This window comes from Centropristis striata, chromosome 5 (assembly GCF_030273125.1).
Source record: "Centropristis striata isolate RG_2023a ecotype Rhode Island chromosome 5, C.striata_1.0, whole genome shotgun sequence".
Classification (NCBI taxonomy): domain Eukaryota; kingdom Metazoa; phylum Chordata; class Actinopteri; order Perciformes; family Serranidae; genus Centropristis; species Centropristis striata.
Window position 1 is genome coordinate 1,143,803 of NC_081521.1, and position 15,286 is coordinate 1,159,088.

Consider the following 15,286-nt stretch of genomic DNA (forward strand, 5'->3'; position numbering starts at 1 on the left):
ATTTCTCCAAAGTCATTCTATCGCTCAACGCCCAATCGATGCTGAGTGTGTGTGTGTGTGTGTGTGTGTGTGAGTGTGTGTGTGTGTGTGAGTGTGTGTGTGTGCGTGTGTGAGTGTGTGTGTGTGTGTGTGTGTGTTGTTTGGGAGCAGAAGTTGATTTATGTTTTGAAGGCAATTACTATAAGTCGTCCCTGAAAGAAAGAAGTGCTGTTTTCTACTGATGAAGGCAGTTTTCCTTTTAATTTCATTTTGCCAATTATAATAACTAAAGTGCAACAATTAATCATGTTTCATTGCTGAAGTCTGCAAATAATTGTCACTTTTTTTACTAAACAGCACGATGCAATTTGGCTGATTTAGGTTTTTCTCCTGTAGGTGTGTGTGTGTGTGTGTGTGTGTGTGCAGCACATACACATTGAACATTGATAGGCTGTTTACACAGAGCAGAGAGGAGAGGACAGGAGAGGCTGGAAAAATCACAATACTTACAATATGTACAATATGTGAGGAAAACTGTTTTGATAATTTTGTGGGGTTTTTTGGTCATTTGGTGTCTTTTTTTATTCATTTCGTGTCTTTTTTTAATCACTTTGTATCCTTTTTTAGTCATTTTGTGTCATTTTATGGTCATTTTGTGCCCTTTTTTGGTAATTTGTGCCTTTTTGGTCCCTTTTTGGTTTGCTCGAAACTATTGGAATATTATTAATAAAGGCAGTTTTCCTTTTAATTTCATTTAGCCAATTACAATAACTAAAGTGCAACAATTAGTCATGTTTCATTGCTGAAGTCTGCAAATAATTTTCACTTTTTTACTAAACAGCACGATGCAATTTGGCTGATTTAGGGTTTTTTCTCCTGTGTGTGTGTGTGTGTGTGTTATCATGCAGTGTGTGTGTGTGTGTGTGTGTGTGCATGCGAGCACTTACACTCCTGTTTGTTTTCTGCTCATCGTTGTGAACATGTATTAGTGTGTGTATGCATGTAGATGTGTGTGTTTGTATATGAGCTCATGAGTGTGTAGGTGTGTTTCCTCCTGTGTGTGTGTGTGTGTGTGTGTGTGTGTGTGTGTCTCCTGGGATTGCTATGCATTTGTGATTTATTGATCTGAGTTTCTTTTAGCAGCAGCTCTCTGAGCAGTGGTTCACCTTTGTTCTGCCTCCTGTCTCTCTTTCTTCTCCTCCCCCTCTTTCTCTTTCTCCCCCTCTTTCTCTTTCTCTCCCTCTTTTCTCCCTCTTTCTCTCCCTCTTTTCTCTCCAGTTCCTATCGAGCTCGTAGGACAAGAGCTGAGGTAAGGAAACACCTTCATCTCTCTCCTCATCCCTTTCATAAAGCAGCTTCATGTGCAGCGTAGAGCTCCTGCGGCACTAGAACACTCACACACTGTCACTCACTCACTCCTTACATGTTCTCTGTGTATTTATATATCAATATATATATATTTATATACTTTTATTCCTTATTACCAGCCCTTCTCAGCTTGTGGTCAGCGCCTCCAACAGGCTTCAGCTATTGATTCCTAACAGCCTTTTGCTACTTCCTGTTTGAACACGTACAGTAGATGTAATGAAAGACGTGTGTGATGTTTTTATGATTCAGTGGAAGGAAACAGAAACATGATGGAGAGTGTCAAGAATTCACTATTCCTTCAACCGTTACTAAATATTATCACTATAATTATATTTATAATTGTTAATCAGTGTTCCAAAGTGATGCACTGTAAAAAAAAAAAAAAAAAATGAGTAAATCTGAGGGAAATGATCTTGCTGATGGTCTTGGACGGATAATTCACTTGACAAGATTTCTTAAATTAAGTTGATTAAATCTAATTTGTAGGGGGTTTTGGTCATTTTGTGTCTTTTTTAGTCATTTTGTGTAATTTTTTGGTCATTTTGTGTAATTTTTAGGTCACTTGGTGACTTTTTTAGTCATTTTGTGTCTTTTTTTAGTCATTTTGTGTCATTTTCAGGTCACTTTGAGTCTTTTTTTTGTCATTTTGTGTCGTTTTTTTGTCATTTTGTGTCTTTTAACTCTTAAGACAAGTTCATCGCTGCTTGCAGCTTTAATTTATCTTGTTTTAAGAGTAAATTCCTTATTTTAAGCGTTATTTCTAGATTTAATAATCTTAATTTAAGACATCTTGTCAAGGTAAATTATCTGTCCATGCAGCAAGATCATTTCCCTCAGATTTACTGTTTGATCTGGTTTTAAACACCTTTTTTTTTTACAGTGTATCTCAGGGTCTCACCTGTCATCAAACCCATCTCTCTCCTTCCCCTCCTCCTCCTCCTAAATTATGTTTCTTCATCCTCCCTCATTTTGTCACACTTCACCTCCGAGCACTGATCTGTGCAGATACTCCCAAATAAAAAAAAAAGAAAAAACCCTTTTGGTTTCTGAATTAAGAAGAAGAAAAAAAAAAACAGTAGTGAGGCCAGAGAGCGCCTCATTTAAAATGCAAATGCAGCATTTTTTAATAAGTGAAATTAATAATAAGGATAATTGGAGTAATAAAGGGCAATTGCTGGGGGAAGTTAATGAGAATTGAAATTAGCCGTCCTGAGGGGTCATAGCAACCTGGAGGAGAGGAGATGATGATGATGGTGAGCAGAGCAGAGAGAGAGTCGGAAATTACAGCAGCTCTGTCTGATCCTATCGCTGCACTCACACACTAACAGGATATCGGCCAGGCTTGATGTATGACATTCAATATTAGCTTCTCCTGCCTTGATGCCACCTGCATCCATGCATCATGTGTCTCTGCTGGACGGACCGACGGCTGCTGGTCTTTGTGCATTTGTGTGACTTGTGTGCTCAGTTTGCATGACTTTGCTTTGCTTTGTTTTGTTTTTGATATTAACCCATTTAAGGCCTGAAACAGCTGGAAAAAACTGCCTGTAAAACCTCTGGTCGATTTTAACCTAAAAATGACCTAAAAATGATACAAAATGACTGAAAAAAGACACAAAATGACCAAAAAATGACACAAAATGACTAAAAAAGACACAAACTAACTAAAAAACGACACAAAATGACTAAAAAACGACGCATGTGACCAAAAATGACACAAAATGACTAAAAAAAGACATAAAATGACTAAAAAAGACACAAACTAACTAAAAAATGACACATAATGACCAAAAAATGATACAAAATGACTAAAAAAGACACAAAATGACCTAAAAATGATACAAAATGACTGAAAAAAGACACAAAATGACCAAAAAATGACACAAAATGCCTAAAAAAAGACACAAAATGACTAAAAAAGACACAAACTAACTAAAAAATGACACAAAATGACAAAAAATGACGCATGTGACCAAAAAATGACACAAAATGACTAAAAAAGACACAAAATGACCTAAAAATTATACAAAATGACTAAAAAAAGACATAAAATGACTAAAATGACTAAAAAAGACACAAACTAACTAAAAAATGACACAAAATGACTAAAAAACAACGCATGTGACCAAAAAATGACACAAAATGACTGAAAATAACACAAAATGCCCAAAACCCCCCACAAATTAGATTTAATAATCTTAATTTAAGAAACCTGGAGAAAAACTGTCTGTAATACCTCTGGGCGATTTTAAAATCAGCCCCTAAAACCTGAATGACTTATTGTCACTATACACATGTACAATGAGATTTGAGAGCTGACTTAAAAAAAAGCAGTGCAACAATAACTAAAATATATATAAAATATAAAAATATACAATATAAACATACTTAGGCAAGTAAATGAACAGAAAAATATATATGATATAATGTAAACATGGCAAGAAAGAGAGGTAAAGTGCTCAGTCTTTAATTAAATTTGTCAGCAGCAGATATGATGCTATGCAGTGTTCATAAAACTACAAAAACTACAAAACCACATATATTCTCTAGGGTTGAAATTTGGAATTTGCAAGTATTTCCACGAGTGTCCAATTAAGGGTTAAAGTGGTGAATCTGGGAGAAAAAAGTTGTTTTTTCCCCACTTTTTTCTCGTAAATCTGCGACTTTTTTCACGCAGATTCACCACTTTAAATCTCATAAACTTTTTTTCTCAAAATATTACCTGACTAACTACCAAATATAGTTCTTTGCCTGATAAAGGGTTAACGGTAGAATTACACAACAGCGCCCCAACAGGCTTTAATGGTAGAATAACACAACAGCGCCCCAACAGGCTTTAATGGTAGAATAACACAACAGCGCCCCAACAGGCTTTAATGGTAGAATAACACAACAGCGCCCCAACAGGCTTTAATGGTAGAATAACACAACAGCGCCCCAACAGGTTTTAATGGTAGAATAACACAACAGCGCCCCAACAGGCTTTAATGGTAGAATAACACAACAGCGCCCCAACAGGCTTTAATGGTAGAATAACACAACAGCGCCCCAACAGGCTTTAATGGTAGAATAACACAACAGCGCCCCAACAGGTTTTAATGGTAGAATAACACAACAGCGCCCCAACAGGTTTTAATGGTAGAATAACACAACAGCGCCCCAACAGGCTTTAATGGTAGAATAACACAACAGCGCCCCAACAGGCTTTAATGGTAGAATAACACAACAGCGCCCCAACAGGCTTTAATGGTAGAATAACACAACAGCGCCCCATCAGGCTTTAATGGTAGAATAACACAACAGCGCCCCAACAGGCTTTAATGGTAGAATAACACAACAGCGCCCCAACAGGCTTTAATGGTAGAATAACACAACAGCGCCCCAACAGGCTTTAATGGTAGAATAACACAACAGCGCCCCAACAGGCTTTAATGGTAGAATAACACAACAGCGCCCCAACAGGCTTTAATGGTAGAATAACACAACAGCGCCCCAACAGGCTTTAATGGTAGAATAACACAACAGCGCCCCAACAGGCTTTAATGGTAGAATAACACAACAGCGCCCCAACAGGCTTTAATGGTAGAATAACACAACAGCGCCCCAACAGGTTTTAATGGTAGAATAACACAACAGCGCCCCAACAGGCTTTAATGGTAGAATAACACAACAGCGCCCCAACAGGCTTTAATGGTAGAATAACACAACAGCGCCCCAACAGGCTTTAATGGTAGAATAACACAACAGCGCCCCAACAGGTTTTAATGGTAGAATAACACAACAGCGCCCCAACAGGTTTTAATGGTAGAATAACACAACAGCGCCCCAACAGGCTTTAATGGTAGAATAACACAACAGCGCCCCAACAGGCTTTAATGGTGGAATAACACAACAGCGCCCCAACAGGCTTTAATGGTAGAATAACACAACAGCGCCCCAACAGGTTTTAATGGTAGAAATGTGGTAAAGCTTTCCGGCCTTAAATGGGTTAATGTGCCTTGTTTATTGCCTTTGGTTCTCATTGCCTGTCACAGGGACTAAATAAACATTTCTCTAACCTCCACCCATCCCATCCAGCTGCCCCACCCCTGGATGCAATGGCTCCGGCCATATCAGTGGGAGATACTCACGACACAGAAGGTAGGGCAGATATTACCAGCCTCTGTCTGTCCTTCTCTGTCTGTCTGTCTGTCCTCCATCAGTCTGTAGTAACACTCACTGTCTGCTCTGTGTGCTCAGCATTACATGATACCATCACACACACTGCAGAAAAATAAAAGGTGTTAAAAAACCAGATCAAACAGTAAATCTGCTGCTGCATGGACAGATAATTTACCTTGACAAGATTTATTAAATTAAGATTATTAAATGTAGAGAATCTCTGTCCGAGCAGCACTGATAATTATTTGGTTCTTACCAAGATAAAAAAAACCAACTTGTTAGATAATTTATCTTGTTTTAAGAGTTAATTTCTTATATTAAGCGTTCAACATGCTTATTTCTAGATTTAATAAAAACAGGGGGAAAATGAGACAGAAAAGCTGAAAAAAAATTACTCTGAAAAACAGAAAAAAAGTCAGAAAAACAGGAGGAAAAAATACTCTGAAAAACAGGGGAAAATTTGTCAGAAAAAACGAAAAAAAATTGTCAGAAAATCAGAAAAGAGTCAGAGAAACAGGGGGAAAAATGTCCGAAAAAATGAAAAAAAAAAAAAGTCAGAAAAACTGAAAAAAATAGTCCTTAAAATAATAAATGAACTCTTAAAACCAGATAAAGTAAAGCTGCCAGCAGTGATGAACTGGCCCGAGCAGAGTGACCTGATGATTATTTGGTTCTTACCAAGATAAAAAAATACTTTAGATTTAGAAGTGTTAGATCATTTATCTGGTTTTTAGACACACCTTTTTTGCAGTGCACACGTCTTTTTGCTAATAAGCTACAGCCAGGAGCTAGTTAGCATAGCTTAGCATCAAGACTGATGTTGTGTCCCAATTTCACTGCAAAAAAGAAAAAAAGGTTTAAAAACCAGATGAAACAGTAAATCTGAGGGAAATGATCTTGCTGCATGGACAGATAATTTACCTTGACAAGATTTATTAAATTAAGATTATTAAATCTGGAATAAGCATGTTGAACACTTAAAATAAGAAATTAACTCTTAAAACAAGATAAATGATCAAACACTTCTAAATCTAAAGTTTTTTTTTATCTTGGTAAGAAACTAATAATTTGCAGTGTAGAGAGTAGATTAGCTGAATTCATGTCAGGACAGAAAATAAAGTACATTATCATACAAAACAGTTAATATTCAGCGCAAGAGTCATTTTTCCTGATTAGTTTTAAATTCCCAATTAAGATAAAAACAAAACAAAAATGAAAAATTGCAAAAATTAGAGGGCAATCCAAAAGTTCTGATTAGCCTTTATTTGAAATTCCATAGCTTCCTTATTAAAGAATAGATCAGACAAAGAGTTAATATAAACATTATTAGAGCCTGTGATTAGGATATTGAATAATAACTGCACTGTAAAACCCAATGTTGTTAATTTTTCCTTGTCAATCCAACAAAGAATGTGCAAAAAGTAATTTTAACCTAAAATATTGAGTGAAATAGCAAGATTAATTTGTCTTTGTTGTCTTGACATAAAATTATTTTGCAGCATCGAAACTCAAATATTGAAGTTGAAAAAACAAGTTGGGTTTTACAGTGTGTTTTTTTTTTTTTTTAACTTTTTATTTAACCATTTTAATAATTTTACAGAACATTTCCTGACAGAATTTGAAGTAAGAGACATCAAAATAAACATCCTGAGCATCATACAAGAAAAAAGTGTTAAGACATTACAATAAATAAATTAAATACAGAAATAAGTATTTCTGACATAACATAGTTATAAAGTTAGTGTTAATCTTGTAAATAAATAAAAATAAATAGTTGAATATTTAGACAATCTTACAGTGTGTTTTTAAGATTAAATCTAAAGCAGAGTGATAAAGTTTTCAGTGGACAGCAGCTTCAGGTTTCTTCAGGTTTATTCTTCCTCCTCCTCCTCCTCCTCCTCCTCCTCCTCCTCCTCCTCCTGTCAGAGTCTCGGGGCAGGTTAGTGGCTCGTGACTGGTCTTTATTGAGGCCAGATATTAGCTATCTGTTTACATGTGTATTCCTTCAGCAGCCAATTTCAGCAGCACTTTGTTTATAGACCGCCCTGCGTCCCCGCGGCGTCTCCCAGGTGAGACTCACGGGGACCTTATTGGATTTCTCCCTCCACTGACTCGCCGCCTGCCGCTCCATACAACTTGTTCATTAAACGTTCCAGTCAATTGGCTCAGATTGGTTTCAGTGATTTCAGAGGGAGCCAGCATGGCGCCCCCCTCAGGCCACAGGCCACGCCCCCTCCTCCTCCATCTCTAAACACACACAAACACACAAACACACAAACACACAAACACATAAACACACAAACACACAAACACACCAACATCCTCCGCCGTGCTTGTTAAAGTCACAACCTGCATGTTACACCAGATATTCTCAACCTCCATCACTTAGAAGTCAGCTCTGTCTCCACTCTGTTAAACTCTTCATGTCTTTTAGTCTTTTTGGTCATTTAATGTGGTTTTTTTGTTGTGTTTTTGTGGTCATTTTGTGGGGTTTTCAGTCATTTTGTGTCTTTTTTTGTCATTTTGTGTCTTTTTTTGTCATTTTTAAATACTTTGGTGTCTTTTTTTAAATACTTTTGTGTCTTTTTTTAATAATTGTGTTTCTATTTTAATAAGTTTGTGTCTTTTTTGGTCATTTTGGGTTTTTTTTTTAAGTAATTTAGTTGTTTTCTGTCATTTTGTGTCTTTTTTGTCATTCTGTGTCTTTTCTGGTCATTTTGTGTCTTTATGATCATTTTGTGGTGAATTTGTGTCTTTTTTTGGTCATTTTGTGTCTTTTTTGGGTCATTTTGTGTCTTTTTTGGTCAATTTGTGTCTTTTTTGGTCATTTTGTGTCTTCTTTGGGTCATTTTGTATCTTTTTGGTCATTTTGTGTCTTTTCTGGTCAATTTGTGTCATTTTATGGTCAATTTGAGTCCTTTTTTTGCATAATTCTATGGGTTTTTTTTTGTCATTTTGATCATTTTGTGTCATTTTGTGCTCAATTTGATCCTTTTTTGGGTAATTCTGTGTCTTTTCTGACAAATCCCAAAGTATCAAGTTGTTACTTTCCAAGGAGTCTCTGTCTTGAAGCTGACTGTTACACACTCAGGAGGTCAGAATGGACCTTTAAACTGATAGCAAAGGACTTAGATTAAAAGAAACAATAAAATATATATAAATGCACAGACAGAGAGATGTTTTAGTTGTTGTCTGCTTCATTATTTGTCCAAAATTCGTCCAAAAGGTTGATAACTCCTGAGTTCGAGGAGTTCAGGTGAGTTGTGATTAAACCTGCTGTAATATTCATGATCCTCTTCTCCTCCTCCGTCTTTTCTTCTCCTGCTTCAGTATTCTGGGTTGCCCCGTAGCCAGGAAGCGCCGCCTGGAGGAGGCGGAGCAGGAGCAGGAGCAGGAGGAGCAGGAGTCGGAGCGGCCCTCCAAGAGGAAGTCCCACCCCCTGAAACTGGCTCTGGACGAGGGATTCAGCGCTGAGAGCGATGGAGGCAGCAGCGAAGCTGAAGGAGACGCAGACAAGGAGGCAGAGCAGGAGGAGGAGAGCAAGGAGGAGCAGGAGGAGGAGCAGAGAGAGGAGATGACAGAAGAGATAACAGAAGAAGAAGAGACAAGTGGACAGGAGGAGGAGAAACAGATGGAGGAGGAGGAGGAGAAGGCAGAAGAGAAAGAAGAGAACAGATTCACAGCTGATGAAGGTGAGCTGGTTCATATTAACCTCAGAGATCTTTTTTATTTATTCTGTATCAGCGTGAAGTGAATATCTGTGGGACAAAACCAGACAAAGTTGCTTTTATTAATACTTTATTTATAGTTTTCCAAGTTTTTTATCAGGACAATAACAGGAGAAATACAGAAAACAGGAGAAAGATCAAGAACAGACACAACAAAACAAAACTTTATCTGTAAAACACTTTAAAACAACCACAGCTGCAACAAAGTGCTGTACGTAAACAAACAGAACACGAGACAATAAAATAAAGAAAACAGGAATAAACACTAAAATAAATAGTTTCAAAAAACAATAGATAAAAACAAACCATAAAACATTAAAAACAAGAGCAGAGTCTCATGTGTGGTTAAAAGCCACGGAATAAAAATAGGTTTTAAGATGAGTTTTAAAAATGGACAGTACAAAACAAAACAGAAACAAACAAACACAAAACTAAAGAGCTGCCAGTCAGTTCACTGGAAGGTTATTGAGTTCAGACAGTACCAGCATCTCCAGAGCAAGGTAACCTTTACCTTGACAAGATTTTTTAAATTAAGATTATTAAATCTAGAAATAAGCACGTTGAACACTTAAAATAAGACATTAACTCTTAAAACCAGATAAATTATCTAACACTTCTAAATCTAAGTTATTTTATCTGGGTAAGAACCAGTCAGATTCTCTGTGAATAGTTTCTTTTTGCCTCTACAAGCTGTTTTAAATCATTCTTTCCTAGCAGGTGTTTTTATTTCCCAGTGATGATGAAGCAGGTGATGTCAGTGATAGATAGATAGATTACTTTATTCATCCCCGAAGGGAAATTCGATGATGAAGATATTGCTGACAAACGCTTTATCTCACTCCATGACTCACTGTTTCCTGTCACAGCTCTGACCTCTCCTTCTTTTCTTCCTCAGAGGAGTGTGTGATCATTGAACCTGAACCTGGAGTAGCACCTCCTGCCAGAATTACCAAAAAAAAAGACACAAAATTATTAAAAAAGACACAAAATGACCATAAAATACACAGAATTACAAAAAAAAGACACAAAAGTATTTAAAAAGACACAAAATGACCCAGAAAAGACACAAAATGACCCAAAAAGACACAAAATGACCAAAAAAAGACACAAAATTATTAAAAGAAGACAAAAAATGACCCAAAAAGACACAAAATGACCAAAAAAGACACAAAATGACAGAAAAAAAACTAAATTACTTAAAAAAGAAACAAAATGACCAAAAAAGACATAAAATGATTTAAAAAGACACAAAATGACCAAAAAAAGACACAACATTACAAAAAAGACACAAAATGACCAAAATAGACACAAAATTATTAAAAAAGATTCAAAATGCCCCAAAAAATACACAAAATGACCAAAAAAAGACACAGAATGACAGAAAAAAACTAAATTAGTTTAAAAAAAAAAAAGACACAAAATGACTGAAAAAACACTCAATTACTTAAAAAAGACACACATTTTTTTTTTTAAAAAGACACAAAATGATTGTTTTAAATCACTCTTTCCTAGCAGGTGTTTTTATTTCCCAGTGATGATGAAGCAGGTGATGATGAAGATGTTGCTGACAGTATCTTCATCTCCCTCCATGACTCTGTTTCCTGTCTCTGACCTCTCCTCCTTCTTTTCTCCCTCAGAGTGTGTGATCATTGAACCTGAAGCTGGAGCAGCACCTCCTGCCTCCTCTCAGAGCACGGAGGAGGTGGCCGACTCGCTCCTCCACCTCGGCCGAGTGACCGACAGCAGCAGCGACGCTCCGCAGCCTGTTGCTGTGGCGACCGGGGAGGACGTCGCCATGGCAGCCGCACAGGGTGAAGAAGTGAAGGATGAGCAGGAGGAGGAGGAGGAGGAGGAGGCACACAGAGTTCAAGTATCGGAAGAGTCATGTGTTGTGGAGAAGGAGGCAGCTGAAGAGGAGGAAGAGGAGGAGGAAGAGGAGGAGAGGAGGAAGAACCAGATGAGCCCCGAGGAGCAGAAACATGTGACCCAAGACGTCCAGCAGGAGCAGATCAAAGATGAAGGAGAGCAGAAAGAGGAGCAGGAGGAGGAGGAGGAGGAGGAGGTGGCAGCACTTGCACAGCAGAGCCAGGAGGAAGAGGAGGAGGAAGAGGAGGAGGAGCAGGAGGAGGAGCACAGGGAGGTGAAGCAGGTTTCACCCATCAGTGACGCGCCCAGCGCCATCAGCACCATCACCAGCACCGCCGCAGCTCAGGGAAGCCTCACCACGGCTGAAGACCAGCGGGTCGGACCCCCGGAGGACTACAGTCCCCTGGAGGACTACAACTCCCACAAGTACGACTCCCACAAAGCGCTTCAGAACTACAAACCCAGCCCCCCTTTAAGCCTGGGCTCCCACAGGGCCAGCCCCCTGGAGGACTTCTTCCCCGGCCTCCGAGGGGAGAACTTTAAGCTCCTGGCCGCGGCGCCCTCGGCCTCGCCGGACGTCATCGAGGTCCGGTCGGACCGGTCCGAGGAGGAGCGGGACTTCGAGGACGTGGACGGAGACGACGAGCGGGACGACGAGGACAGCCTGTCGCAGCGCTCCACGGTGACGGACGAGTCGGAGATGTTCGACCTGAGCAGAGGGAACCTGGGCCTCCTGGAGCAGGCCATCGCCCTGAAGGCGGAGCAGGTGAAGCCGGCCGGGCCGCGGGAGCTGCTGCGCGCCCCCCGACATCCACCACCAGCGCTACTTCACCATGGACGACAGGCCCAAACACCTGGACGTCCTCCGCAAGAGCTACTTCAGCAAAGGTAAGAGAAGAAGAGCTCAGGTTACACTGAGACGTGAAAAATATCTGATTGGTTTACGGGAAAATATAGCTGCTGTGTTCTGTGTTCATGGTCTACATCAGGGGCCTCAAACTCAGATTACCTGGGGGCCACTGGAGGCAATATAGAAATTACCAAAGAAAAAGACACAAAATGACAGAAAAAACACTAAATTACTGAAAAAAGATACAAAATGCCCAAAAAAGACACAAAATTATTAAAAAAGATACAAAATGACAGAAAAAAACTAAATTACTTAAAAAAGAAACAAAATTACAAAAAAGACACAACATCACAAAAAAAGACACAAAATGACCAAAATAGACACAAAATTATTTTAAAAAGATACAAAATGCCGAAAAAAAGACACAGAATGACAGAAAAAAACTAAATTCGTTAGAAAAAGACACAAAATTACAAAAAAGACCCAAAATTATTAAAAAAGACACAAAATTATTTAAAAAAGACACAAAATTATTTAAAAAAAGACACAAAATTACCAAAAAAGTAATTAAAGGGACCTTCCACACACAACACAGTAAAGTATTCATATAAAACTCACATTAAATTGAATCATTGGTTCCAGTAATATTCACTGAACCAGTTCATTGGCTTCATTAGTTGATATTTCACAGTCAAATGTGATTGAGGGACATCAGTGAATCTGAAATTTACTTGTGTATTTTCATAAAAAATAAGTTGTTCTATTAACCCTTTATCAGGCAAAGAACCGTATTTGGTAACTTCAGTGGATATAGGAGGTAATATTTTGAGGAAAAAGTTGCAAATTTACTAGACTAAAGTGGCAAATCTACAAGAAAAAAAAGTTGCAGATTTAAGAGAAAAAAGTGGGGGGAAAAAGCAACTTTTTTCTCGCAGATTCACCACTTTAAATCTCATAAATCTGCACATTTTTTCCTCGTAGATTTGTCACTTTAATCTAGTAAACTTTTTTCTCAAAATATTACCCCCCTCCCCCGGGTCTGTATGTTTTTTTTTTACACATTCTGGCTGTATGTAATATCCTCCAATATTCTCTAGGGTTGAAATCTGGAATTTGCAAGTATTTCACTTAGTGCTCTATTAAGGGTTAAATAAATATTAGTTATAAACAGCCTGAGTAAAGATTACAAACACTTTCTGTGTGGAAAAACTTGCCTAGCTTTTTTTTATTTTTATGATTCAACTTTTATTGAGTTCTTACAATTTTTTACAAGACCACACTAGCAACCAATTAAGAAAAGGAGAAGAAGAAAAAAGGATAAAAGGGGCTAGATTAAGATACACAATTTTATGATAATAAAACATAAATAAAAATTAATAAACTAAACAATAAAATAAAGTACACAAGAAGTCCAAGACAGGTACAATTGTGGAGCTTTTTTTAAAGTAAACGTCACTCCAGTTTTTTTTCAGTGTACAACAAACTATGTTCAGAAGGTGTGGTGGTCTAAAAATGACTGTTGGGAGCAGAAGATCCAAATAAACAGATTGTAGCAATAAAGAGCGATGAGTCACAGCTTGTTTAGATCCTCTAAAGCTGCTCTTTGTGACACGATCAAGTGTTTCCAGCTGAATAGACTCATGACGAGTGGAGAGGAAGTGCTCGAAGAGAGAGAGAGACGAAGAGAGAGAGAGAGACGAACAGAGAGAGAGACGAACAGAGAGAGAGACCAACAGAGAGAGAGAGACGAACAGACGAACAGAGAGAGAGAGACGAACAGACGAACAGAGAGAGAGAGAGAGAGACCAACAGAGAGAGGAGGAAGCGTGAGGTTGTTCCTGGTGTTTGTTGACATGCTGCTTTACCGTGTTGTGTGTGGAAGGTCCCTTTAATTACTTTTTTCTGTCATTTTGTGTCTTTTTTTGGCCATTTTGTGTCTTTTTTTAGATAATTTTGTGTCTTTTTTAATAATTATGTGTCTTTTTTTTTAATAATTATGTGTCTTTTTTGGTAATTCTGTGTCTTATTTTGGTAATTGTGTCTTTTTTTTGTTATTTTGTGTCTTTTTTAGTAATTTTGTAGCTTTTTTTTAATAATTATGTGTCTTTTTTTTAATAATTATGTGTATTTTTTGGTAATTCTGTGTCTGATTTTGGTAATTGTGTCTTTTTTTAGTTATTTTGTGTCTTTTTTAGTAATTCTGTGTCTTATTTTGGTAATTGTGTCTTTTTTTTAGTCATTTTGTGTCTTTTTGTGGTCATTTGTGTCTTTTTTAAATAATTTTGTGTCTTTTTGATAATTCTGTGTCTTTTTTTGTCACTTTGTGTCTTCTTTTAAGTAATTTAGTTTTTTTCTGTCATTTTGTGTCTTTTTTGGGCCATTTTCTGTCTTTTTTTTCGTAATCTTGTGTCTTTTTTTGGTCACTGTGATACTGCTTCCAGCGGCCTCCAGGTAATTAGAGTTTGAGACCCCTGGTGTAGAATAACCTTAAAGTAAATGTCTCTATTTAGACAAATGCACAGAACATCTTCTGCTGTTACAATGACACAATCTGAGCAGCGAGCAGATACAGATGGTTTGTGTGAAGCATGTCTCGGTGTTTGTTGACATGCTGCTGCTTGTGTTCGGACCTTGTTCCTGTTGGCTGGCTGGCTGCCAGCTGGTCATGCTAGTAGTGTGATTACATGGTAACCTCTGCGTGGCCTCAGCTCCCTCCTGTGGTGGCGCTCCTGTTCTGCTCAGCCATAATTAGGAGATGCGTGTCTCGTTAACATTCAATTTGAAGGCCAGTAGAGCATCGCGGCGTTTTTTCCTCTCTGCAGAGCCGCAGATAGCAACCTGGCTGCCTCCAGGAGCAGCACACTGTAAAAAATGTCTCTAGAAATTACAGTGGAAAGCAGTCAAATTGCATCAGAAATAGGGCGTTAAATTAAAAATCGTAGTAGACACTTTTAATTACCATAAAATAAAGGATTAGTACAAAACTTTGACTTTTACTGCCACAAACTGTAGAAAACACATAGTTTTACTGTAAAAAATATTAGATTTTCATTTACAATGAATGGAGAAATACCATAATGTCACAAGGACATAACTACCATAAAAATAATAGTAGACCTAAGGACCTAACAAAGGACCTAAAATGACCAAAAGAGTCACAAAATGACCAAAAAAAGACAGAAAACGACCAAAGGAGACACAGAATTACCAAAAAAAACCCATAAAATTATTAAATAAGACACAAAATTACCAAAAATAGACACAATAGGGATAAAATGACACAAAAAAGTGATTATTCAGTCTAAATGACAGTTTTTTTGCTGATATTTACATT

At 37.8% G+C, this 15,286-nt stretch overlaps 1 protein-coding gene across 1 annotated transcript in view; it reads left to right on the top strand.

Annotated features, from left to right (window-relative positions):
- The first annotated feature begins 8,954 nt into the window (after window positions 1-8,954).
- Window positions 8,955-15,286, top strand: part of myt1b (myelin transcription factor 1b) — a 35,544-nt gene continuing 29,212 nt past the window's right edge. The window contains 3 exon segments of the mRNA XM_059332788.1: window positions 8,955-9,200; window positions 10,874-11,907; window positions 11,909-11,990. Of these exon segments, the coding sequence (XP_059188771.1) occupies window positions 9,083-9,200; window positions 10,874-11,907; window positions 11,909-11,990 (1,234 nt within the window). The 5' untranslated portion in view covers window positions 8,955-9,082.